This window comes from Rhodotorula graminis (genome assembly GCF_001329695.1).
Source record: "Rhodotorula graminis WP1 unplaced genomic scaffold RHOBAscaffold_15, whole genome shotgun sequence".
Taxonomy (NCBI): domain Eukaryota; kingdom Fungi; phylum Basidiomycota; class Microbotryomycetes; order Sporidiobolales; family Sporidiobolaceae; genus Rhodotorula; species Rhodotorula graminis.
The window spans coordinates 18,957-43,297 of NW_017264942.1; the positions used below are offsets into that span (position 1 = coordinate 18,957).

Below are 24,341 nucleotides of genomic sequence, written 5' to 3' on the forward strand. Positions count from 1 at the left end.
CCGACGCGAGCTTCGCTCTCGCCTCGCTCCTCGCCAAGCTCGACTCTCGACCGCCCCAGCTCCCGACATGGACGGTGCAGCCACGATCCCCGACCACAGCCTCGCGAGCGTGTCCTCGCTCGAGGGCCAGCTCGTCCCCACCCGCCTCCACCCCGAGTCGGCTCAATCAGCAACCTCGACCCGCCGTGCGCTCCTCGCAGGCGACGCACGCCCAGATGCAGTCGACCTGAGCCACCACCTGAGCGACATGGCGAAGAGCCGCCTCACGTCGCCGCTCAAGGTGCGCTCCACTCCCTCCGACTGGTCCTCATCAGCGAACTCCCGCGACCCGGTCCCTGACCTCCCCTGTCGCCCCTGCAGTCGTTGTACGGCTACATGCAGCAGCCTGGCATGCTCCTGCTCGCCGGCGGCCTCCCTCCCGCCGAGCTGTTCCCCTTCGTGCGTCCGCCCCTCTCCTCCCTTCCTTCGTCGAGGCGGCCGTACTGACCCGCCCTCTTCCTCCTTCCTCTCGCACAGGAGTCGATCTCGGCCGAGACGCTCGCCAAGAACTCGTTCAAGACGACCGAGGTCGGGTTCGGCGCCTGGCTCTGGAGCTGGATCGCCGGCACCAAGAAGACGGACCTGTGGACCCTCAACAAGTTCGACGCCGACAAGACCAAGATCCAGCTCTCGTCGGCCCTCCAGTACGGTGCGTCGCCCCTTTCTCTTGGCGAACGAGCGAGGCCAAGTTTCGCTCCTCGCGGCGCGGCGGCGGCAGGTCGAAGCAGCCGCGCTCCCGGGCCTCGGACTGACCTTGCCCTCGTCCCTCGCACAGGCACCGCTGCCGGCCTTGCGCCCCTCGCCAAGTTTATCCACGAGTTCACCGAGCGCGTGTACCAGCCCGGCACGGCCGACTTTCGCACCGTCATCAACGCGGGCTCGACCGACGCGTGGGGCAAGATCGCGACGACGCTCAGCAACCCGGGCGACGGCATCCTGTGCGAGGAGTGGACCTACCCGTCAGCATTGGCGTGCGTCCCTGCGTTTCTCTTTCTACCCTTGTCGACCTTGGGCGGCGGCGGCTGACCCTCGCGTGAACGCGCGCAGGTCCGTCTGGCCGTCGGGGCTCAAGCCCGTCACGCTCCTGATGGACAACGAGGGCATGACGCCCGAGGGCATGGACGACCTCCTGAGCGCCTGGAACCCTGACGAGCGCGGCGGCATGAAGCGGTGCGTCCCACAGCCCTCGTCTCTGCCTCGTCGAGCGACCGGTCCTGCCCGGCCGGTCTCGAGCGCCGTAGCGTCAGCTCACCAAGACGCATGTCTGCAGCCCTCGCATCTTGTACACCATCCCTGTCTGCCAGGTGCGCACGCTCCGCCTCCTCGTCGCCCACAGCGAGAGATTTGACCCTTCGAGCGCCCGCAGAACCCGACGGGCGCCACCATGAGCCTCGAGCGCAAGAAGGCCATCTACGCCCTCGCCGTCAAGTACGACGTCATCATCGTCGAGGACGACCGTGAGTCTGCTGTCCCGCCGACGAGCGAGCGCGAGAGGCTCTCGTCGCGCCCTTGGTGCATCATGGACAAGCCGACTGACCCTGTGTCTTGCGTTCATCCCTCCCGAACAGCCTACTACTTCCTCCAGGCCGGCGAGTACGAACCGGTCCCCAAGATGCGCGCCGCCAAGCAGCCCAAGAAGACTGAGACGGACGAGGAGTTTCTCGCGAGCCTCGTCCCGTCGTACCTCAAGCTCGACTACCAGGGCCGCGTCGTGCGCATCGACACCTTCTCGAGTGCGTCCCTGTTTCCTCCTCGTCTAGTTACGAGCCGACACTCACGTCGCCGCCTTCCTCCTCTTTTCCCCCTCGCGCAGAGACCATCTGCCCTGGCTCTCGCCTCGGCTGGACGACCTGCAACCCGCTCTTCGCCGAGCGTCTCGAACGCGCCAACGAGTCGTCGACTCAGGCGGCGTCCGGCTTCGCGCAAGCGCTCGTCGGCGGCCTGCTCGCCGAGCAGTGGGGCTTCGAGGGTTACTTGCGCTGGCTCAAGGGTGCGTTCGACTGTCCTCCTCCTCTCCTACCGCATGTCGGGTCGTCATGTCGAGCGTGTACGACATCGAGAGAGAGTCGAGTCCTCGATTCACAAGGCCTGACGCTCTCCTCGGCCTCCCCTGGCAGGCATCAAGGCGCAGTACCGCGACCGCCGCAACACGCTCGTCGACGCCCTCCTCGACAGCGCCCACGCCTCGCTCGACACGCGCCAAGCCGGCGCCGCGTTCGAGTACTGGACCCGGGACGAGCGTGACGAGAAGGGCTTGCTCGTGCGCGAGAAGGGCGGCGCCGGTGCGGGCCGCAAGATCCTGTCGTTCGTCAGTCCCGAGGGCGGCATGTTCGGTGCGTCGCAGTGTTTCTCTCTGTCACTGTCGACGACGATCCTCGGTTACGGGCGCGACCCTCGTCGACGCCTTGCTCGAGCCCGACGACTCGGTCCCTGCCCTCGTCCTTCAGCATTTCCCTATCGCAGTCGAGTCCCTTTACTGACTGTCCCTGTCATCGTCGCAGTCTGGCTTCGCGTCCACTTTGCCGAGCACCCGTCGTTCCAGCGCCGAGCGACCTCGGACCTTCTCATGGAGCTCTGGACCGACCTCGCCGAGCACAACGTCCTCGTCGCACCGGGCACCATGTTCGACGCGTCCGAGTTCCCTCCGGCACCGCCAAAGGCCGACGAGCTCGCCCTCACCGACGCCGGCGACGGCTTCTTCCGCATCGCCTTCTCGACGGCGACGCCCGAGCAGATGAAGGAGGCAGCCAAGGTCATCGGGCAGCGCGTCGAGAAGTTCTTCCGGGCTTAGTAGCACTTTCTGTGGATAGTTCACTGTGTAACTTTGGCTCCCTTTGTTGCTCCTCGCTCGATGGGCGCCGTCGCGAGAACGGCCTTCTCAATCCGCGAAAGAGACTCTCGGACCTCTCTCAGTGCGCTCACCCGCCTCTCGAACGACTCGCAGAGCGTTGCACAGAGAGCTCTCGTCGTACTTGGTCATGCTGTTAGACGTGGCGAGAGTCTTTGCCGCTCGAAGGACCGCTACACCGCTACAAGTGAGAGAAAGCGGCGCAGGAGAGAATCTGTCGCGAGCATCTGCGGCTGTACGCTTTTGTGCATCTCATACTGTGTGGAAGCAGGAGCGAAGGGCCGAGGCATCGCAGCGTCAGAATTCGAGCGTGCGCTCAGGCCGCGACTCGCTTGACGTTGCACAGAATCGAAGGGCAGAGGCGAAAGGCTCGCAGGCTGCGGAGATTTGTACTTGATAGGCGGTCGAGAGATGCGAATCGAGCCATAGCAGACGTGTCGTGGCGACGCTGGCTCTGCGAGAACGGGCGCAAGTCAGCGCGCTCTCGACCTTGCTCGCACGCTCAGGCCGCTTCCGCTGCAGACCTCTCGCTCGAGCAGCTCTGCCCGTGCGCTCCACAGACACATGGCGACGCTGAAGCGGGTCAGCTCACGTAGAGTGGCTGCCGAGATGAACGCGCAAAGGAGAGGTACGAGCGGCGCTTTGCCAGCTCGCCTTGAGAGGTGCAGGCGGCGAGGCGAAGGACAAAGGGCTGCTCGAGGAGGGCTGCCCGAACGTCGAGCGCCTGACGACAAGCAACAACCTGTACGCTCCTGCAGACGCGAGGGTGGCTCAAGCGGAGGCGAACCGAGGCAAGCTTCCGTAGAGACAGGCTGGTTTGCTTCGCTCTCAGCTCTCGACGACGGCGATGCAGCTCGACGCTCGGGAACGACGCAAAGGGCTCGAAATACGAAGGTATAGGACAAAGGGAGGGCACAGTAAAGTAAAGGTACTGGGCGGGAGCGGTTCAACCGCGCATGTACCACGCGCTGTCGGTCCTCCTCGCCGACGACGACGACGGCATCTCGCTCGCTCCGTCCCGCTCGACAATGCTCCCTGCGTCGTCGTCTGCAGCGTCCACCTTGTCGCTCTTGACCTCGGTGCCGACCTCGCTCAGGGGTGCGCGACGTCGCAGTTGCGACTGCTGGCCGACCTGGCGACGAGCGAACAGCTTGCGCTGCACGAAGGTGCCGATGAGCCGCACGTAGCCGTCGATGACGTAGGCCGTCGAGCCGACAAAGCGGATGAGGGACAGGATGGCGACGAAGACGAGGACGATGACGAGGTCTGTGCGAGGGGCCAGGAGTCAGTGCACGCCGAGACCTTCTTGCTGCGCGAGAGAGAAAAGAGGACGGACAGATCTGAGTCCTGCCATTTCCCCCTCCCGAGCTGAACGTAGAGGCATAGTCGCCCTCGAGGATGACGGCGATGAGAAGAGCCTGCGGACGAGAGGCATCGTGAGCGCTCTTGCTCGACCGGAAAGGGCCCGAGGTGACGAGGCTCACGTTGGTCAAGACCCAGGACAGAAGGACGTTGGTCCTGATGCTCTGGTAGTGGTCGCGCACGGCCTCCTCCTTCTGCTTGTTCGAGAGCGGCGGCGGGACGATCATCGGCCGCGTCTTGAGGTTGTGCAGCGAGCGGTCGTACACGACGTCTGCGGGCGCTCGATCGAGTAAGCCTCCACGACCTGGTCGTCGGGAGGAGGCGCGAGAAGCTCACCGATGTCGGTCTGGTCGGCGGGCAACGCCATGTCGACCTCGTTCTGCCCGACCTTGCGCGTGATGCCGAGGTCGATGAGCGACTCGTTCTGCTCCTTGGTGCCCCTGCGAGTCGCACACAGAGTCAGTGATGGACTGCGAGCGTCGAGTCGGGCGACAAAGCGCAGGATCGCGTATCGAAGAACGAGGAAGGGGGGAGGCGACGAGGACGCACCAGGAAAAGTCGTGCAGGTTGCTGAACGAGTAGATGTTGAGCAAGTTGATGTAGATCGGTGCGGCGAGCATGTACTGGGCCATAGACGTGACGAGGTGCTGCCGGGGCACGCAGGGTCAGTGCGACGACGAGGCACGAGGAAGCGAGGGACGCACCCAGGGGTCGAGCGCGATGAGGCTTGCGAGGACGTAGACGCCGTCTGCGTCGCAAGGTTCGTGTGTCAGTGTGCCACTCAGAAGAAGACTGAGAGGAGGACTTGGGACGCACAAGTCGAGACGAGCGAGATGACGATCTGGGCCATGAGGAGGCTCTCGCCGGAGCGCTGTATCGCCTTGTACACGCAAAAGCCTGCAGCGCCAAACATGTACGCCGTCGTAGTCGAGAAGATGATGATCTGGTGCGCGAGAGAGGGACGGCGAGTCAGTCGCGCGGGCCTCCGAGACCGAGAAGGACGAGGTGGACGTACGACGATCAGGTACTTGAGCTGAGCCGCTTTCGGCCTGTTGCCCATCGACAGGAGGAAGGACGCGATGACGGCGCCGACTGCGACGAGGAAAGGGAGATGCGAGGTCAGGAAGAGGACGGCGGGGAGAGGTCGAGCTGAAGAGGACGGGCTCGACGCACTGTAGGCGTACTGCATGATGCGGTTGGCGACGGCAATATGCGGGATGTTGAAGGTCGGGTCCTCGAGCGAGGTCGTGAGCACCTGTGGCGGAAGAGGAAGGAAAATGAGCCGGCGAGGTCGAAAGGCGACCTCGAGACGGACGGGGCGCAAAGAGGTACCATGAAGAAGATCCAGTAAGACCTGTGCAAGGTCGAGAGCGTGAGGACGACGTAGATTACAGAGGCCGAGAGGAACAGAAGGTGGAAGGCGGACGCACGAGAGGCCGATCCACGCGAAGAGGACGTTCACCAGATTGTACACGGCCTGGAGGAACAGGAAGCAGACCTTGCGCTTCGAGTGCTGCGTGTCGAGGAGCTGGAGCGTGTGCATGAGGGCGTACACGCCGGCGAAGAACGAGCCGTTGAGCCACCGCCGGCGCTGCGAGGCAAGGGGAGCTCGTGAGTCCTCGGCGCCGACCGACACTGGGTGGCTCGAGAAAGGCGGGACGCACCTGCCCGATGAACTCGGCGATCGTGTCCGGCACGTCCGTCTCGCCCTTGGCCGCCTTGACGTACTTGAGGACCCACGCGTGGCCGCGCTTGGCGACGAGCTCCCAGCAGAGGATGCGGTCCTCGGCGAGGTACATATTGCTCGTCTGCAGGTCGGCGTCGTGGCCCGCCAGCGTCTCGCCCTTGAAGTAGCTCGCGAGAGGTCCATGGCCGAGCTCGTCGTTCTGCGTGTCGAGAGGGGTCAGTCGCGGCGCAAGGGGAGGGAAAGGGATCGGCGAGCTCACCTTGAGCGCGATGTAGCGGTCTGCGAGCGTGAGAGAGGAGCATCAGTACACGGTCGGGATGCGGAGAGAAGGACGGGGAGGACGGACAGGCCGAGAAGGCGCCTGGGAGGACCGAGATGTAGCCGAAAATCGACTCGAGCGGCTTGTCAAGGATGTCTGCGCGCGCAAAGACGACGTCAGGGGCATCGAGGAGTGCAAGGAACTGTCAAGGACGTACTCGAGATCTTGTACTCAAAGTTCTGCGCGGCGACGAGAGGGCTGAAGATCGGGGAGGAGAGGGTCAGTGCGCCCGCGAGAGGGGCAAAGTCGAGAGTGGGACGCACTTGAGCAGGCCGGTCCAGAACTTGCCCTTCATCGTGACGATCTCGCCGCACGCGCCGCCGACGTTCGAGTTGAGCTGCGGGCGAAAAGGAAGGGTCAGTCAAGGCAAAGAGGCGCGCGAGGGAGGAGGACGACGTGGACGCACGTCGAACGCCTTCCACAGCTCGTAGATCGAGCCCTTCTCGGGCGTGGTGCCGACGTCGATGAGGATGACGACACGCGGGTCGAGTTGCGGCGCGAACGCCTGGAGCGCCCACCGGTGACTGTTGATCTTCTTGGCGCTGCAGGTGGACGAAGGCGAGTCAGCGACGGCGTCTCGGCAACCGAGTCGCGTCGACGAGAAGGATGCGAGCCACTTCTTCTCCTTGAGGGCGAACATGATCTGGCAGGGCACGATGCCCTTCTCGAGGCCGCGGAACGTCATGTCGGGCGCGATCGACATTGCGTCGTGTGCTCGTACAAGTGGCACTGGACGGGTTGCGAGTCGATCTGGTTGGTCGCGACGTTGGGCTGGTAGACGCCGAGAGCGGCAAGGCTGCGTGCGGCCGGGGTGAGGGAGGTTCGGGAGGACGAGGGAGAGGAAGGAGGAGAGCGTACCAGTCGAGGACGCGAGGGTGGATCGCCTTACGCCCATCGGCGACGATGCAGACGACGACCTCTGTGCAGAACTAGCGTCAGTCGGCGCAACAGAGAGGGCAAGGAGGGTGCGACGAGCGAGGACGTGCTCTTCCACCCGTCAGGCCCCCAGGTCGCCGACTTCTTGCGCTTGCAGAGCTGCGAGATGTTCTCTGCGGACGTCGAGACCGAGATCAGTGTACGTTCGTCGAGAATGGGTGCTCGAGAGCGCACTCATGACGCCGTGCATCGTCCGGCAAAAGAGCTGCTCGTCCTCGTTGTACCTGCGAGAGGGACAGTATCAGGCTCGGCTTGTCCGGGTCGAGGACGAGGGAGAGGAGAGGACGCACATGGTGACGACGATGAAGAGCTCGGTCTGGCGGTCGTACATCGACGGCCGCAGCGTGTAGTTGCGCGCGTCAAAGTCCTCGGGCGCGCACGTGACGGCCGTGTACCGCGTCTGGACGAACTCGTCGCCGTCCTTGCGGGGCAAAAAGCCGAGCAGGCGAGTCGGGACGGCACAGGGGATGACGAGGTTGCCCTCGGTGAGCTTGATGCGGCGGTTCTGCAGGTTCTTGCGGCGCAAGTGCGCGGTCTGCGGCAGGTGTCGAGGGTGAGCGCCTCGCCCCACGCACATAGACCGATGAATAGAGAGTGGGACGCACCGTTGGCGGTGCTCCAAAGCCTCCCGCAAAGCTGAGCGCCGGGCTGTTGGCGTCGTCGTGCTCGTCGCCATCGGCGTCGCCCTCCCTGCCCGCCTCGAAGCTGTCCTCGAACTCGCCGGGGTCCTTGACGTCCTCGTCCCACTCTGCCCTCGCGCCCTCGCTCGCCTCGCCGTCTGCTCGCCGCCTCGCGCTCGTGTACAGCGGCGCAGGCGGTTCGAGCCGGAGCTCGAGGTCCGGGTCGTAGATCTCGTGGTGCGACTCGTACGCGCGCGTGAGGCGCGTCGACTGCTCGAACGACATCGAGGCGTCGCGGTCGCCGAGGTACTGGCCTGCGCCGTGCGAGGCGGCGCCGCCGGCGAGGGGCGAGTGGTCGTCGTGGGTGCGGAAGCTCGGCGGGCGGCGCGCGCTCTGGCCGCCGATGAAGGCGGCCTCGTCGTCGTTGTCGTAGGGCACAGCGCGAATGCCGGCCGAGTCGTGCGCGGCAGAGGGCGGGTCGTAGGCAGGGTACGCGGGCGTTGAATGATGAGGTGGGTCGGGGTCGCCCTCGGCAAAGTCGAGCGGTCGGTAGGGCATGTCGGCGGCTCTGCGGAGCTGGAAGTCGAGTCTGGCAAGGCTCGCAGCAGTGCGGCAGCTGCTGAGGCGTTGTGGGAGAAGAGGGAGCGAGTCTGCGTCGTCTCTTCCGTCTCGGCAAATCGCGATCGGCGGCGCGGTCATTTCTCAGTCGACACTGCTCTCGCCCGTGCTCTGCCTGTGCTCCGACGATACACAAGTCTATTATGCTGCACTGCAGGTGAATGCCGAGAAGCGCGAGAGGACCGAGAAAACCCAAAACCTCCCGCCTCGAAGGCCGACGACAACGGCGAAGCTCCCTCGACCAACTCAGAGCGTGTACCGGAACGCCATGTTCTCCTTGTCGGTCAAATCCTCGCGCTCGATACGCTCGTACTCCTTGTCGCGCTCCTCGGCCGACGGCGTGACCGAGTCGCCGTCGTGCTTCTCCAAGTTGTCGGCGCTCGAGGCGTCACGAGCGTCCCGCCGGGCGTTCTCGCGAGCGAGGATGAAGCGCAAGGCGAGTGACGCGACTGCGGGAAGGAAAGAGAGTGAGTCAGACGGCCAAATCGGTCGGCGAGGATGGCGGGAGGAAAGGGCAGGAGGACGCACGAGAAGCGGCGCCGAGCGAGGCGTAAAGGGCGATCCAGGTCGAGCGATACTTGACGGCCTTCTCGTCGATGAACACGGTGTACGGCGCGATGATGCTGGGCAGACGGACAGATGCGAGGGTGAGGACGAGAGGCTCGAGCAGGCCGCGCGAAAGGCTGAGCGAGACACCGACGCACTTGCCGACGCAGTACGAGACAAAGATGGCGCCCGCAGAGATGGACTTTTTGGTCGAGCCCGCGACGTTGGCCGTCGAGAGGGCGAGGAGGAGGACGTAAGCTGCGGACGGGTTGAGAAAGTCAGGCAGGGTCGGCGACGACGTTCTCGAGGGTCCTCCCGGCGACGAGATAGGATGTACGGCTGCCGAACGTCGCCAGCAGGTAGTTGCCGAAGAGCGGGACGCCCCGTCGCTCCCACGACGCGCCCCAGATGAGGGCGGCCCCGATCCAAACGGGGATGCACGAGATCGGGATGAGGAGGGTGAGGCCGTTCTTCCACTTGGTCGAGACCCATGTGAAGAAGTAGATGAAGACGGCGGTGAACTGCAGAGAAGGGCGGGCGGAAGGAGGCAGACGAGGTGAGCGAGATGGCCCGAGGGGAGGAGGCGCCGACCGGCACGACGCGACGACCTCGACGCCGCGGGCCGCACGCTCTCCTGAACCAGTCGAACGAGTCCCGAGAGAGGAGAGGAGGACGTACGATGCCGCCAGGACTGCAGGAGGAGAGCTTGGGAGTCAGTGGCGGCGCGAGGAGGAGGCGACGAGGGAGGACGCACATCGAGATGGCGATGGTCGTCAGGGACGAGTAGCCGAAGCTCTTGACGATCTGGGACGAGAAGGCGGTGACGGCGCCGTTGCAGACCTGCGAGGGAGAGACAAAGTCAGTCGAGGCGCAAGAGGAGGTCCGGGCGTCGAGTCGTCGGGCTCACGCTGCCGAAGAAGCAAGTCAGTCGTGCTCGCTCGCTCGCAAGGACGGGGCAAGGTGAGGGACGCACTAGATGCCGGCGCCCATGACCATGAAGAGGTAGATCTTGATGTCGCACGCCGCCTCCCTCGCCTGGCGCCACTGGAAGCCGCCGAGCTCGATGCGGCCGCTCATGTTCTCCCTCGAGCGCCGGATAAGGATCTGCCGCTCATCGTCGTTGAACCACCGGTGCGACGTGCGCGGCGAGTCGGGCACGACGAACAGGACGACGAAGGCAAAGGCGATCGTGAGGCCGCCGGCGAGACCTGGGTGAGGAGAAACGACCTCGTCAGCCCGAGGCACCTCGTCTTGACTCGCCGAGGTGCACGAGAAAGAGAGCAGGGGAAGAGAGGGCGTACAATACATGCGCTTCCAAGGCGCGAACGACCCGTCGGCGCTCCCGAGGCCGTAGTTGACGATGCCGGAGAAGGCCGAGAAGATGCCCGTCGCGCTGTACCACACGCCGAGGCGAGCGGCCTGCTCCGACTTCTTGTACCACTGGCTCGTGATGAGGACGAATCCTGGCGAGATGGACGACTCGAGCACACCGAGAAAGACACGCTGCACGACGAGGCCCTCGTACGACGTGCAGACGATGGTGAGGAGCGCCGTGACGCCCCACAAGAAGCTGCGAGGGGTTCAAGATCAGCTCAGGTTGCTGTCGAGAGCGCTCGAGGCGAAGGACGGGAGTGAGAGGACGAGAAAGAGGGGACGCACATGCAGATGCTCAAGGTCTTGGCGAGCGGAAACCGCTGCAGGAGGAGCGCGAACGGCAAGACCGCGATGATGTAGCCCCAGTCTGCGAAGGGTACGCGAGAAGGTGAGCTCTCGTCGTGGCCGTCGTCGAGCGGGAAGGGAGGAGGACGCACAGAAAGCCGACGAGGCGGTCGAGTACCGCAGGGTCGACACGACGGCCTTGCCCGTCTCGGGGTTGACGTGCGTCGTCGACAGGCCGAGGTCCTTGATGACGCCGAAGATGGCGGCCGAACCGAGTACTGCTTCTGCGCGGTCAGGCAAGAGTGCGCCGCGAAGAGGACGGGGCGAGGGACGAGGTGTGAGTCCCGCTCGACACGAAGTGGACGCGAGAGAGGGGGGTGACGCACTGTCGTAGTACTGCAGTCCTGCCGAGCAGAGCAGGACGGGCATCAGGAGGAGGTCGACCTTGCGGACGAGGCGACGCTCTGGCTGCGTCTGCCGTGCGAGCTCGTCGGCTCCCTCGCCCGGCTTGGTCGCCGAGGGATCGTTGGTCTGGGCCTCGAGCGGCAACATGGCCGTCGACAGTCGGGAGCTGGGTGGCGGCACGGGCGATTGGCGCCGCTGGACGAAGGAAAGTCGACGAGGAGGAGGTGCGGGCGCGACGCGGTGAACCGGGCCGAGGCTGACGGTGTGGTGGGAGCGTGTGACCTTGCGCTGCACAGGATGGCAGTGCACAGCGAACAAGCGAAAGAGTCAAGCGCAGAGAGAGCTGTGAGCTGGCACGAGAGATCGAGCGCTGCGTTTGTGCGGGGAATTTCGAGCGGCCGCCGGCTCGTCGAGGGGGAGGCGCAGGCTGGACTGGTTCAACGGGGTAGCTCTCGAAAGGATTATCCAGGGCAGAAGCACTGCAGCTGAGCGAGGGAAGCGAGAGAGGTCGAGGCGGCCAAGTTCCCCCTCGCGACGACCGAGCCACACGGCGAGATGAGGACGAGCAGCAACCTCTCGCCCGCTACAGCACACAAGACCACGCTGAGGATGGCCGCACTCTTCTCGAGGTGAGCACCCACTCCAGCCCTCGCCGCGCAGTACACCCGCTCACCCCCTCCTCCTCGAGCAGCCTCCCCGCGCCACTTCACTCGGCTCCCGTCGACGACACGCCCTCGGCGTCCGCCCAGCCGCAGCAGGCCTCGTCTGCTCTCGCCGTCCAAGGCGCCAACATCCCGTCGTACGGCCACCGCAAGGGCTGGAAGCCAAAGAGCCAGCACGACTTTGGCGACGGCGGCGCCTACCCCGAGTGTCACGTCGCCCAGTACCCGCTCGAGCTCGGCAGGAAGAAGGCGAGTCCCTCCTCTTTCGAGCGAGCGCGCTCCTGCGTCCCCATCCACCCCCATCGTCCGCCTCGTGAGCTGACCCTCGTCCTCATCTCCCCCCGCCCCTTGCAGACCTCGTCGGGCAACACGTTGGCGCTCCAGGTCGACGCAGACGGTAACGTCAACTACGGCGCAATCGGTCCGTCCCAGCTCTCTTTCCTCTCGCCGCCGCCCACGCGTGACTCGCGAGCTGACTCTCCACCTCCCCTCCTCCGCAAACAGCCCAGCAAGGTCAGCGCAACGGCGTGCACGTCCAGTCGTCGTTCAAGGACCTCGTCCCCCTGTCGCAGCGCACCGATGTCGACAAGGACGTCATGGCCATGGAGCGGCCCTCGGAGGAGGAGGTCCAGTCGACCACCGACCGCACCAAGGCCGCCCTCGAGCGCCTCGTCCAGGGCAAGATCAAGGCCGCCCAGCCCAAGAACGTGCAGCAGGTCGGTGGCGACGTCACCTACATGCGCTACACCCCGCAGAACGGCGGCGTCGACAAGCAGAAGATCATCAAGATGGTGCGTCCCGCCTCTCGACCTCTCCCTCCCTGTCACTCGCGCTGTCGAGCGCAAATCGACTCACGTTCGTCCTCGTCTCGCAGATGGACGTCGTCGAGGACCCGCTCGAGCCGCCCCGGTTCAAGGGCAAGAAGATCCCGCGCGGCCCGCCGTCGCCTCCACCGCCCATCCTCCGCTCGCCGCCGCGCAAGGTGACGGCGCAGGAGCAGAAGGAGTGGATGATCCCGCCGTGTGTGTCCAACTGGAAGAACAACAAGGGTTACACGATCCCGCTCGACAAGCGCTTGGCGGCCGACGGCCGTGGCCTGCAGGACGTGCGTCCCCTCTTTCCTTCTCTGCCTGTCCCCTCCTTCGCGCCCACCGTGCGCCGTCGAGCTCACACTCTCCCTCTCCTCCCGTCCTCCTCGCTCGCAGGTCCAGATCAACGACCGCTTCGCCCAGTTCTCCGAGGCGCTGTACGTCGCCGACCGACACGCGCGCGAAGAGGTCCGCCAGCGCGCCCTCATGCAGCAGAAGATCGCCTCGAAGGAGAAGGAGGCCAAGGAGGAGAACCTGCGCATGATGGCGCAGCGCGCACGCGAGGAGCGCTCGGGCGTCGTCGTCCAGCCGGCGGCGGCCGCGCCGTCTGCCATGAGCTCGGCAGGCCTCGGCGCCGCCATGGCCGGCTACGGCTCGGAGAGCGAGGACGAGGAGGAGGCGGCCATCGCTCGCGGCGCGCAGGGTCAGCGTGCGCCGAGCACGGCCGGCGCCCCGAGCGACGACGAGAGCGCGGCGGGCGACGAGGACGACGGCGAGACGGAGGAGGACCGCAAGGCGGCGCGCGAGCGCGACGAGATGCGCCGCGAGCGCAAGAAGGAGCGCGAGCGCGAGTTGCGCATGAGCCACATGGGCACCGAGCAGCGGGCCAAGGTCCTCGCCAAGTGCGTCTCCCCTCTCCCTCCCTCCCTCCCACTTCCTCGTTCCACATTCAGGAGCTCACCCTCCTCTCCTCCTACAGGGCGACCGGTCGCGACATTTCGGAGAAGATTGCGCTCGGGCTCGCCAAGCCGACCTTGTCCAAGGACTCGATGCTCGACGCGCGCCTGTTCAACCGCGAGCAGTACTCGGCCTCGTTCGGCTCGTCCGACTCGTACAACCTGTACGACAAGCCTTTGTTCTCGGGCTCGTCGGCGGCGGCCGCCATCTACAAGCCTCGCGGGCGGGACGTCGACGACGAGGGCTTCGAGGTCAACGCCGAGGAGGTCGACAAGGCGATGCGCAACGACCGCTTCGGCCTCGGCGTCGCCGGCAAGGGCCGTGGCTTCGAGGGTACCGACACGAGCGAGATCCGCGACGGGTGCGTCCCCTCTCTCTCCTCGTTTGGCAGATCGAGTTCTCGCGCTCACTCTGCGCCGTCGTCGACAGCCCGGTCGCCTTCGAGCGCGACACGGCCGACCCGTTCGGCGTCGACGCGTTCCTCGAGTCGGCCAAGGCGGGCGCAGGAGCGGGCGAGAAGAAGCGCGGGCTCGACACGCTCGAGGACGACAAGCGCAAGCGCCAGCGGGACGACTGAAGAGCGGCGCCTCTCTATCCTCGTGGGTCGATGGGCCCTGTCTGTATTCTTTCCTCTCCTCGTACACTCCCCCTCTCTGTCTGTGTGTGCAACTGCGGCCCTGTTTCCTCGCGCTCTGTCGTCGAGAGCGTCCCGCTCGACCCTCTCCCTCGAGCGTTGGCCTCGTCTGCGCGCGCTCGCCTGTCTGCGCCCAGCTTTCCCCGTCGGCGTTCTTGTGCGCAAGCGCGGCTCGCACCCCGTCGACGGATGCTGCGAAACCGGCGAGACAACCCCGCACTTCGTCGCGGCCTCAAGAGCTCGCTGGTTCCGACCTCCGCCCTCTCTTTCTCCCTGACTACCGTCGACCCTTGCCCGTCTGGCACCATGTCCTGTGAGTCCAGCCGCTCACCGTCCCCCTGGCACGCCGGCATGAGCGAGCGGGAGCAGCGTCGGCGCGCTGAGCACCGCCTCGTTCGGCCGGGTCCTCCGCTCACCTCTCGCCGCTCCCAACGCAGACCCTCAAGCTCCTCCGCACGCGTACGGCGGCCAGGGCTACTATGGCCCGCCGCAGGGCATGCCGCCGATGGGTTACCAGCAGGTGCGCCCCTCGTCCTCTCCTCCTCTCGGCAACTCGGACTCGCTCCAGGGCTCGGCGAGCTGACCTCTCGTCCGTGCGTTGTCTTGCAGGGCTACGGTGGACCGCCGATGGTAGGTCCAGGCGCTTCTGAAGGAGAATCGGGGCCAGGGAGCTGACCGTCCGCCCTGTCCACCGGCGTGCAGGGATACGCGCCTCAACAGCAAATGATGATGGTGCCGCAGCAGCAGAAGAAGGACGACGGCGGGTGCTGCAGCTGCTGCGGTAGCTGCTGCAAAGGTGCGTCCCCCCCTTCTCTCTCGACGTCGTCGGGCGCGATTTGACGCAGGTCCAGGAAGCGGGAGCACGACTGACAAGCTTCCTCCCACACAGGGTGCTGCTGCTGCTGCACGGCCTGCCTTGCGTGCTGCGCGTTGGAGGAGATCCTCGACTGAGCGAGCGCGCTGGACGTTGCTTCTCTCGTCGTCAGGCGCCTCGGTTCGGCGGACGTGGCAGACCTGTCGAAGCGGACAACAGCCGTAGTATTCCTCACTGTGTCACTGTAACACTGTCGCACTCATCCGTCTTCGTCGAGAGAGCCGAGCTGCACGACCCCCTTGCTCGACGAGAGCCGCGCCGAGAAGTCGAGAGCAAAGCGAGCGGCTCGTCCCTCGTTCGAGATCTGACGACGGTCGCGTCTTCTTCCGGTGGGTCTGACAGCCCAAGTCGGTACGACGCATTGGCCTGCAGTATCAAGCGAGCGAGAGAACGCAGAGAAAGGTGGGCGCGTCGGCGACGGCCCGTGCGAGCTAGCGACGTCGACCTTCCCAAGTGCGAGCTTTCGTTGCGTGCCGAGTCGGAGCGGACGGTTCTGGTCTTGTCGACGCGTCCGTCCTCATAGATGTGTGCTCGTCGCAAGCGCGCCGCACAGGCGAGATGCACATGTCGCCAGCTCACCGTCTCAGGATTTCGACGAGGAAAGCGTGGTTCGACCGCGGCCGCTTTACTTTCCACTGCGTCCCATCAGTCTGATCGAGCTTCTGAGTGTCTCTAGGGAGCTGGTCGAGCGACTTGCTGGCGTTGCGCAGTCGGAATGCAGTCGGCCTCATCGACCTCGCTGTCACGGTGCCTCTGACCTCGGGCCTCGAATCCTCCTCGTCTACCGTCTCGCCAAAGGCCAGCTGTGCCCTGCTCTCGCCTGCGCCCTTCTACAACCCGCCGCCGGCTCAGCAACATCGGCCCGGTGCATCGCGCGTCTCTCCTCGGACCCCTCCCACTCGCTCTCATCGGAGACGCGGATCTCTCGCGCCAGATCGCTCGAAGAGCTCGGGCAGAGGGGCATCGGGCTGGGCATGGGCCCATGAGTCGCTGCGAGTGCTTGCAGGTGGACGCAGGTGGTCTGCGCGGGTGGACGACGGCGAGTTCGGCGAGTGGGGAGCGGCGGGCGGAGCAGGCTCGCTGTGGGCGGTCCCGGCACTGAGGGCAGGGCTACAGGCGTGGACACGGACCCAGACGACCTTTCCGACGAGGTTCCCGTACTGACTCGCTCACCTCCTGCAGACCTCGACCCGTTCGTCCTCCTCGTCCCGCCCGGCCGCCGCCATGGCCTCACCCGGCTCATCCTCGGGCCAGCAACGGCCCAGAGTCGACGCCCGGTCGTCGTCCCTCCTTGTTCCCATCTCCGACTCGCCCCCGACGAGGCGCACCCCCTTGCGCACGACCAGCCTCGCCTCGGACCTCGGCCTCCTCCCGTCGCCCACGGTCGCCTCGTCCCTCGCGCCGCCACCCGAAAACCCGCATCTCCTCACGCCCCTCCGCGCCCACTACCTCAAGCGCGAGCTCGTCACCCTCGAGTTCGTGCGCGAGCTCGCCCAACTCGACTCGCCCGGGTCGCTCTCGATCCTCGGCCCGCCCTTCCTCCCCAAGTCGCGGTTCATCGACGGCGTCCCGCAGCCGCCCCCTGCGCCTGGGTCCGAGGCCGCCCTGCGCGAGCAGCGAGACTGGGAGGCCAACGTCGACCTGCCCTTCCTCCGCTTCGTCTTCCACCACTTCATCCTGTCCTTCCCGTTCCTCATCGCGTGCCCGCCCACCTTCTTCTCGCACAAGCTCCAGCCGTTCGTCTACTCGTTCGTGTCGCGCAACATCTCGACCTCGGACGACCGCGACGTCGACACCAAGCGGCGCCGCATCGCCGGCAAGGTCGAGAAGCACCTCGGCCTCGTCATGAGCGCCGCCGTCAAGCTCACCGAGAACGGCGGCAAGGAGGAGGTCGTCCGCATCGACGAGCACGGCGAGTTCCACTCGGGCGCGCCGGCGACCCAGGCGAGCGCGGCGACGGTCGGCATGAAGAAGCGCGGCGCGCTCACGACCGTCGAGGGCAAGGACGACGACTTCTCGCTCAACATCGTGTCGGTCCGGACGCAGGCCAAGAAGAGCCGCATGCGCATCAAGACGCACGAGGAGTTCCTCGTCCGCACGAGGCGCAAGGGCCAGTCGGACGTGTACGTCGCGAGGCGGTACGGCGACTTTGTTCGGCTCGCAGAAACGGTGCGTCCTGCCGCCCTCTCCTCTCTTCTGCCATGCAGCGTGAACTGACTTGTCGACCGTCCGCAGCTCCGCAAAGAGTGCATCGAGGAGGCGGTGCCGAGCCCGCCCGCCAAGGACCGCCGGTCGGTCGAGCGCAAGCCCGGCTCGTCCGATACGTCTACCCCGACCGCGCCCTCGCCCCGGCCCTCGACCTCGAGCGACCCGACCCTGCCACCGACGCCGGCCTTCGACATGAACCACGTCCCGACGCTCGCGCGCGAGCGCAACCGCCTCACGCTGCGCGCGTACCTGCGCTCGCTCCTCACCAACCCGATCCTCGCGAGCGCCGACGCGTTCCGCTCGTTCCTCCTCGAGTCGCCGATCGCCCTGTCGCCGAGCGAGGAGCACGACATCGTCATCCGCGAGGAGATGGACCGCATCCGCGAGCAGGAGATGAAGAGCTTTCGGGCCGAGGTCGAGGAGCGCGTCGAGGAGCTCGAGGGTTACCTGCGCACGTTCCGCGAGGAGCTCGTCAAGCATGACGGCCTGTCGAGGGTGTTTGCGACGATCCGCAACACGGAGAAGGCGCAGGACCTGCCCGTCGAGTACCGCAAGGTCATGGAGTGGGCCCGCATCTCGTGCGTCGCCTCGTTTTCTTCCCTCCTCCTTCCCCAAAAGCTCTCTCTGGGCGACGAAGGACACCCTCCTGACCCCTTTCTTCCCCGACCGACAGGCTCGCGTCGACCATCTACCAGCTGTTCCTCGGGTCCGACAACTCGTCGTCGGTCTTCTCACAGATGAAGCGCATGCACGGCATCATGCCCTACTTCATGCTGCGCGGCATCTTGCGCATCTCGAACCCGGTCGCCATGATCCGCGCCGTCCTGGACCTGTTCCTCGCGCGGCCGTTCGGCTCGACGTCGCTCCTCCAGAAGATGTTCACGAGCGGCCTCGACACCGAGGTGCGCGACCTGCGCGCCGACGCCGACCTCGTCGCGCGCAAGATCGGCGACGACCGCCTGACGACCAAGGTGCGGCAGTACGTCGACGCGGCCAAGGACGAGCAGGACGCGATCCGCCTCGACGCGAGCGCCGAGAACATCGACCTCATGACGGTCATCCTGCGCTCGCCGAGTGCGCCGAGGGTCGACGCGCGCACGATGCAGTACCTCGCTCGGTGCGCCGTCCGGTACGACGAGTACAAGCGGTGGAGGAGCACGCTGCACGACCCGGACGACGACGAGGGCCCCGACAACGACGAGGCGTGGCTGTACGAGGACCTGCACGTGTACCGTCGGCTCATCACCAAGGCGCGCGACAAGGAGCAGCTCATCGAGCTCATCTTCGAGGTGCGTCCCCTCCCCTCGCTCGAGCCTGTCAGCGACCGACCGACCGTCGACCCGATCTGACCTTTGTTCCCTTCCCTCGCATACAGGGCAGCACCTCCGAGGTGCTCAAGGACATCGTCACGATCTTCTACGAGCCACTCGCAAAAGTGTACAAGGCCGCCAACATCGCCGATTCCCTGTCGGACCTCCAGGCGTTCGTCGACGACCTCATCAAGACGGTCGAGTTCGCCGAGCAGGGTTCGTCCTCTCTCTCTCCCGCTCTCGTGATCCCCTGCGTCTTGCGGCGCTCGCGCACGGACCAACAAGCTCACTGTTCGCCCTTCGTCGCCCGCAGCCAACCTCACCGAGCCGCAGCGCACGGTGCAGCTCTTTGTCGACCTCGTCGCCCGACACGAAGAGCGCTTCTACCACTTCGTCCACCAGGTGCACTCGAAGGGTGAGGGCCTGTTCGACAACCTCATGTCGTGGATCGAGCTCTTCATCAATTTTGTGCGCGACGGCCTGCCCTCGCCCGTCTCGCTCGACTTCCTCCTGCCCGTCGGCGGCAAAGAGCGCGAGGACGTCCTCGCCGAGGTCGACGCCCTCGTCGAGTACCACCGCAAGCTCAAGCTCGCGCACCACGAGCGCATGAAGAAGCGGCTCGTCAAGGGCCGCCAGGACCTCGACAAGGACGCCGACGCAGCGTTCGTCGCCGGCGTCATGGACAACCTGCATATCAGCGGCGTCATGGACGACGTGCACGACATCGAGCACGAGGAGAGCGACGACGAGGCGAGCGAGGACGACTACTCGGCGAGCGGCGACAGCAGCGAGGCCGAGCTGCCGCCGCCGCCTCTGCCGTCCAAGGACGCACCGCTCGTGCCACCGCGTCCGCCTCGCCGCAAGAAGGATCGCGAGGTCATCGATCCGCCCGTCCTCAAGCTTATCCCGCGCCTTGTGCCACTGTTCGTCGAGCTCGTGCGTCCACCCTTCTCTCCCTCGCCCACTTCTTCGTCTTTGGCCAACTGTCGACTGACTCTCTCTCTCTCCCAACGCAGGTCCGCGAGCAGCTCGACGAGGCGAGGAGGCAGAAGCGGGCCCCGCGCAGCCAGTGAGAAGGCCGTGCAGGTCGCTCGAGCCCTCGACGGACACCTCGGCTTTCCTCCCTCTTTGCCGTTCGTAGCGCCTCGTCTCTTCTGCCTTGTCATGCGAGCTAGATCTAGAACTGTCCGCACTCTGCGAGAGCGACAAAGGTCAGAATCGGGAGAGCCGACGACTCGGCCGCGCGGTCACCTCGCTCGTCGTCCGCTGCTCCACTCTCGCGACGATGGACGCAGCAGACGTCGCGTGGGTGCTGCGCGGCACCGTCGTCAGCTCTCGGCCCGACCGCACGCTCAGCATCCGCCCAGACCAGCTCGTCGGTGCGTCCCCCGTTTCCTCATCATTCAGTGCTCTCGTATCTCCCGAGCCGACTGTCGCCCTGCCGGCGCTCTCGCCTGCACGCAGTCGTCAACCAGCGTGGCTACATCTCGCATCTCGAAGCGGCCGACACGGCGCAGTCCAAGGCGCTCCTGAGCCTTGTCGAGGCGGGTCAAGTGGGGCGAGAGCGAGTCGTCGACTTGGGCGAGGACGGCTGGGTCCTGCCGGGCTTCGTCGACACGCACAGTGAGTCCAGTCACTCTCTTGCGGCCACCTATCGAGCGGCTCGAGCTCCCGTCGTCCTTGCCCGCCTCGCTGACCTCCTCCTCCTCCTTCTCCCTCGCGCAGTCCACGCGCCGCAGTACATCAACTCGGGCATGGCTCTCGACAAGCCGCTCATGGAATGGGTCCGTCAACCTCTCCCGTCGCGAGCGTACACAGTCGTCGCGGCCCTCTCTGACCCTCCTCTGCGCCCGACAGCTCGAGGCGTACACGTTAAGAGCCGAATCGCGCATCGACCGCGATCCGCACGGCCTCGGTGCCCGGGTCTACGCCAAGCTCGTGCAGCGCATGCTCGAGAACGGCACGACGGCGGCGAGCGTCTTTGGCACCATCTCGGTCGAGGCCAAGTGCGTCCCGCTTGCACCTTTCGGCCCTTCTCGTCCTCCCGACTGACGTTTCGCCACTGCGCAGCCTCGTCCTCGCCAAGGCGTTTCTTGACGCCGGCTTACGCGGTCAGATCGGCAAGGTCGCCATGGACCAGCACTCGATTCCGACCTACGTCGAGACGACCTCGTCCTCGCTCTCGTCCACCCGGTCGTTCATCTCGGCCGTGCGCGAGCTCGTCGCGCCCCTAGCGCCCGAGCAGCAGATCGTCGAGCCAGTCGTGACGCCGCGCTTCGTGCCGACGTGCAGCATGGACCTGTTGCGAGGCCTGAGCGACCTCGCGCGCGAGACGGGCGCCCGGATCCAGAGCCACATGTGCGAGAGCGAGGGCATGGTGCGCGTCTGCAAGGACATGCTCGGTGGCAAAAGCGACGTCGCGGTCCTCAACGAGGTGCGTCTCCTCCTCTCTCTCTCTCGGGGCCTGATTCGAGAGAAGACGAGCCTGACGACCCTCTCGTGCGCAGCTCGGCCTCCTCAACGAGCGGTCCCTCATGGCGCACTGCACGCACACGACCGCTCCCGACCTCGCTCTCCTCGCCAGCACGGGAACCGCGATCGCGAGCTGCCCGCTGTCCAACGTCTACTTCAGCAGCGAGCGCCAGCTCCCGTTGCGCGAGGCGTGGACGGCCGGCGTCAAGGTCGGCCTCGGGAGCGACATCAGCGGCGGGTACCGCCTCGGGCTCGACGACAACATGCGGTGGGCCGTCGGCATCTCGCGCATGCGCGAGGGGCAGCGCGACGCTGTCCGAGTCGCGCCCGAGGACGGCGAGGCCGACGAGGGCTCGCTCGCCATTACGTGGCAGGAGTCACTGTTCCTCGCGACGCTCGGCGGCGCACAGGCGCTCGGACTCGACGGCGACGAGCGCCGCGTCGGCGTGCTCGAGGTCGGCTCGGCGTTCGACGCGCAGTTTATCGCGCTCGGCGACAGGCGCAGCCGGGTCGACTGGTTCGACCTCGCCGACGAAGCGGTCGACGGGCAGCGTGACGGCGAGGAGGGAGCAACAGCAGCAGCAGGGCACAAGGTGACGCTCGAAGAGAAGGTCGAGAAATGGTGGAGCAACGGGAGCGAGGTGGACCGCCGAGCAGTGTGGGTACAAGGGCGACGGGTCTATGAGCGAGACGAGTCGTAGCTCGGGTCGAGTCGAAGCAACGACGAGGCTGTATTTCAGGCTCCACGTACGAGAGGCTATCCACGAGAGAGGCCCTCCCTCGGCGACGCTACTCCTCCTCGCTCGAGTCGGGAATGTCGTTCTCGCGCTCGGCCTGCAGCGGATTGACAGAACCTGCGAGCGCGCCTCAGTGCAGCGTCAGTCTATATTCGTGTGCAGAGACGTGGACGGCGAGAAAGGGAAAGAGAGACGCACTCGGGAGCCCTTTGCCGGCCGTCGTCCTCCTCGCGGCGAGCGCCCTCTCCCTCTCACGCTCTCTCGCCTGCGCCTGCGCTTGCGCCTGCAGCTCGGCCTGGTGCTTGGCCTCGAGCAAGAGCTTGTGCCGCGCATGCGCCTGCGCCTGCTGCTGCACCGCCGCCGCCGTCTTGATGCTCGGGTACTCGGTCGACGATGACGACGAGGCCGCCGGCGCGCCGGCGACAGCCGCACCGGGCCCAGGCGACGCCGACGCCGTGCTCGTAGGCGCACTCGCGCCGCCCGACGAGCGGACCTTGGCCATCTGGGCGTTGACGGCGTGCGACACGCCGCTCGGGAGCAGCTTGGGGCCCGTGCGCCGGCTCGCCCTTGCGCCTCCCGCTCTGCCGCCAGCGTCCGACTCGTCGCTCTCGTCGTCGTCGTCGTCGTCGTCATCGTCAGACCCGGACGACGACGAGTCCGAGATGTTGGGCGCGACCCGCTGGATGCTCTTAGCGCCTTTGGCGCCGGGCGCCGGACCTGGACCTGGAGCGGGTTTTGCCGACGTCGACGAGGAGGTGGTGGTGGAGGTGGTCGCGGCGGCGGCAGGAGGAAGATGCGCAGCGTCGGGCGGGCGCTTGCCGCCGATCATGCCCGGTGCGGGCGGACGAGAACGAGCGGCGGCGGCGGCGGATGACGGTGCGGCGGCGGCGGTCGAAGGAGGTGCTCGTCGCTGTGGCGGTGGCGGTTGAGGAACATGCGCCGACGATGCTGCTGCAGGTGCGGGCTGTGCCCGGAGCGGCGCGCCGCCCGGCCCGCCCTTGCCGCCGCCCTTGCCCGCTCCAGGCCTCGGCAGCGCGCCCGTCGAGGCCGCGACGAGGACAGGGTGAGGCACGACCGGCTCCGTCTCGACATCATCGCTGTCGCTCGCCGCCTCGTCGTCGTCGTCCCGGTCCTCGTCCTCGCTGCTCGCCGAGTCGGGCGGTCCTGCCGGACCGGCGCCCGCACCTTGCGCCGCGAGCTGGCGCGAGTAAGACGCCGGGATCTTGCTCCCGAAGCGCGGGTGCGCACCGGGCGGCGGACCCTGCGACAGGTTGGGCGACGGCGGCGCGCCGCTGAGGGCGCGCGTGGTCGAGGCTGGCACCTTGCCGGCGTAGCGAGGATGCAGCTGCGGGTGCGGGTGGGTAGACGAGGAGGGTTGCGGCTGTCGAGGCGAGGGAGGAAGGCGAGGCGAGGTCGGCAGGAGAGGGCGCGCCGCCGAGGACGCCGCGACAGCGGGCTGAGGAGGAGCGGCGGCGGTGGCGGCGACATGGGGCGCGCGTGAGGTCGACGGCGGCGAGCGCTTGACGGCAGGTTGCTCTTGCCGAGAGCCGGGAGGCGGGCTTGGGCGCTTGGCGGCGCGAGCGGGTGTGGGCGCAGGCGCAGTCGAGGTCGAGGTCGAGGACGAGGGGCGAGCGAGGGTTGGCCGACTGCTGTCGCCGTCGCCGCCGCCGAGGTCGCCGAGGTCGCCAAAGTCCTCGACGTCGACGCGGGTGGCGGGCTTGTTGCGCAGGTAGCTCGGGACCGAGGGCACGGCGGGGAGCGCGACCTCGTCAAAGTCGCTCTCGTCGTCGTCGTCGTCGTTGTCGTTGTCGGACGTGGCCGTGCTCGCCATGTGGGCTCGCTGCGCCATGGACGGCGACGTCGCCGGGTTGAGCAGGCTCGCGAGGCCGCCGCTGCTCGACGGGCGCGAGTGGGCCGAGGTCGAGACGGGCGGCGGCGAGACGGCGCTCGGTGCGGGTGCGGATGCGGCCGACGGGGCGGCGGTCGCTGCGCGAAAGGCGGCGAACGGGTCCGGGGCGGCCGAGGTGAAGAACGAGGCGTGCGACGAGTGGAGCTCGGCCGAGGTCGGGACGGGAGGCGTCGCGGGAGGACGAGAGGTGCGGTCTGGCTTGAGCGAGAGGTGGGCCGTCAAAGGTTCGAGGGACCAGCTCTGCGGGTCAAAGGGGGTGTCAGAGATCGGATCGTCGTCGTCGTTCAAGAAAGGCGAGAGAGAGAGCGGGCGCACCTGGCGGTCGTCGTCCCACACGAGGGCGACCTCGACCTCCTTGGCGGGGGTCTCGGTGGCGGTGAAGCGGGCCTCGACGGGCTTGGCCTTGTGCTTGCCGATGCCGTGCTTGGTGGTCGGGAAGGCGGCCCAGATCTGGTCGGGTGCGGCGGCGGCGGCGGCGGCAGAGGGAGGTGCGGTGAAGAGGGTGCCGTTTGCGGCCGGGTCGATCGAGGCGGGTTTGCTCGAGTCTGGGGACGGGCACGAGAGAGTGAGTTGTGCGGCTCTAGTCGAGGCAAGAGACGAGGTGGACGCACACTTGAGTTGGAAGAGCGACGAGTCGGTCGAGGGATGGTCGCGGCGTTGAGCGAGGTGGATGAAGGCCTGGCTGAGGTGGACGGCGGTGGTGAGGTCGGCCATGGCCGCGTGCGCTGGC

At 66.6% G+C, this 24,341-nt stretch overlaps 7 protein-coding genes across 7 annotated transcripts; 4 read left to right on the forward strand and 3 right to left on the reverse strand.

Moving 5' to 3' along the window:
* Window positions 1-67: 67 nt before the first annotated feature.
* Window positions 68-2,888, forward strand: RHOBADRAFT_55794 (uncharacterized protein; the record flags this gene model as incomplete). The annotated part of the gene is made up of 11 exons (XM_018418018.1): window positions 68-280; window positions 361-438; window positions 517-688; window positions 815-1,010; window positions 1,087-1,209; window positions 1,310-1,343; window positions 1,406-1,496; window positions 1,608-1,772; window positions 1,853-2,029; window positions 2,157-2,372; window positions 2,541-2,888. 11 exons carry the CDS (start codon window positions 68-70, stop codon window positions 2,828-2,830), a joined length of 1,755 nt encoding a protein of 584 aa, XP_018268358.1. The 3' UTR covers window positions 2,831-2,888.
* An 878-nt stretch (window positions 2,889-3,766) lies between these two features.
* RHOBADRAFT_55795 (glycosyltransferase family 2 protein) lies at window positions 3,767-8,369 on the reverse strand (the record flags this gene model as incomplete). The annotated part of the gene is made up of 24 exons (XM_018418019.1): window positions 3,767-4,153; window positions 4,224-4,305; window positions 4,372-4,520; window positions 4,586-4,689; window positions 4,799-4,896; window positions 4,954-4,997; window positions 5,066-5,192; window positions 5,265-5,341; window positions 5,423-5,504; window positions 5,582-5,603; window positions 5,680-5,840; window positions 5,914-6,135; window positions 6,196-6,215; window positions 6,283-6,351; window positions 6,413-6,453; window positions 6,519-6,592; window positions 6,662-6,797; window positions 6,873-6,919; window positions 6,991-7,051; window positions 7,114-7,172; window positions 7,228-7,304; window positions 7,366-7,415; window positions 7,482-7,726; window positions 7,797-8,369. 24 exons carry the CDS (start codon window positions 8,367-8,369, stop codon window positions 3,834-3,836), a joined length of 2,940 nt encoding a protein of 979 aa, XP_018268359.1. The 3' UTR covers window positions 3,767-3,833.
* Window positions 8,370-8,675: 306 nt separating this feature from the next.
* RHOBADRAFT_18147 (uncharacterized protein) lies at window positions 8,676-11,186 on the reverse strand (the record flags this gene model as incomplete). The annotated part of the gene is made up of 12 exons (XM_018412410.1): window positions 8,676-8,878; window positions 8,958-9,052; window positions 9,134-9,233; window positions 9,313-9,496; window positions 9,654-9,666; window positions 9,730-9,815; window position 9,883; window positions 9,949-10,183; window positions 10,277-10,545; window positions 10,635-10,716; window positions 10,787-10,918; window positions 11,021-11,186. 12 exons carry the CDS (start codon window positions 11,184-11,186, stop codon window positions 8,676-8,678), a joined length of 1,566 nt encoding a protein of 521 aa, XP_018268360.1.
* Window positions 11,187-11,648: 462 nt separating this feature from the next.
* Window positions 11,649-14,044, forward strand: RHOBADRAFT_46766 (uncharacterized protein; the record flags this gene model as incomplete). The annotated part of the gene is made up of 8 exons (XM_018414851.1): window positions 11,649-11,668; window positions 11,731-11,986; window positions 12,056-12,122; window positions 12,206-12,492; window positions 12,576-12,806; window positions 12,907-13,412; window positions 13,490-13,828; window positions 13,897-14,044. The coding sequence occupies 8 exons, from the start codon at window positions 11,649-11,651 to the stop codon at window positions 14,042-14,044; spliced, it is 1,854 nt and encodes a 617-aa protein (XP_018268361.1).
* A 342-nt stretch (window positions 14,045-14,386) lies between these two features.
* Window positions 14,387-19,681, forward strand: RHOBADRAFT_55798 (uncharacterized protein). The gene is made up of 11 exons (XM_018418020.1): window positions 14,387-14,414; window positions 14,539-14,621; window positions 14,711-14,731; window positions 14,804-14,897; window positions 16,158-16,167; window positions 16,322-17,144; window positions 17,211-17,761; window positions 17,857-18,472; window positions 18,559-18,709; window positions 18,807-19,429; window positions 19,510-19,681. The coding sequence occupies exons 1-11, from the start codon at window positions 14,408-14,410 to the stop codon at window positions 19,564-19,566; spliced, it is 3,036 nt and encodes a 1,011-aa protein (XP_018268362.1). The 5' UTR covers window positions 14,387-14,407; the 3' UTR covers window positions 19,567-19,681.
* A 97-nt stretch (window positions 19,682-19,778) lies between these two features.
* RHOBADRAFT_55799 (uncharacterized protein) lies at window positions 19,779-21,710 on the forward strand (the record flags this gene model as incomplete). The annotated part of the gene is made up of 6 exons (XM_018418021.1): window positions 19,779-19,872; window positions 19,958-20,116; window positions 20,219-20,277; window positions 20,351-20,499; window positions 20,564-20,927; window positions 21,001-21,710. 6 exons carry the CDS (start codon window positions 19,779-19,781, stop codon window positions 21,664-21,666), a joined length of 1,491 nt encoding a protein of 496 aa, XP_018268363.1. The 3' UTR covers window positions 21,667-21,710.
* Window positions 21,679-24,325, reverse strand: RHOBADRAFT_55800 (uncharacterized protein; the record flags this gene model as incomplete). Its single annotated transcript, XM_018418022.1, has 4 exons — window positions 21,679-21,819; window positions 21,901-23,851; window positions 23,927-24,156; window positions 24,223-24,325. The coding sequence occupies 4 exons, from the start codon at window positions 24,323-24,325 to the stop codon at window positions 21,755-21,757; spliced, it is 2,349 nt and encodes a 782-aa protein (XP_018268364.1). The 3' UTR covers window positions 21,679-21,754.
* Window positions 24,326-24,341: the final 16 nt, after the last annotated feature.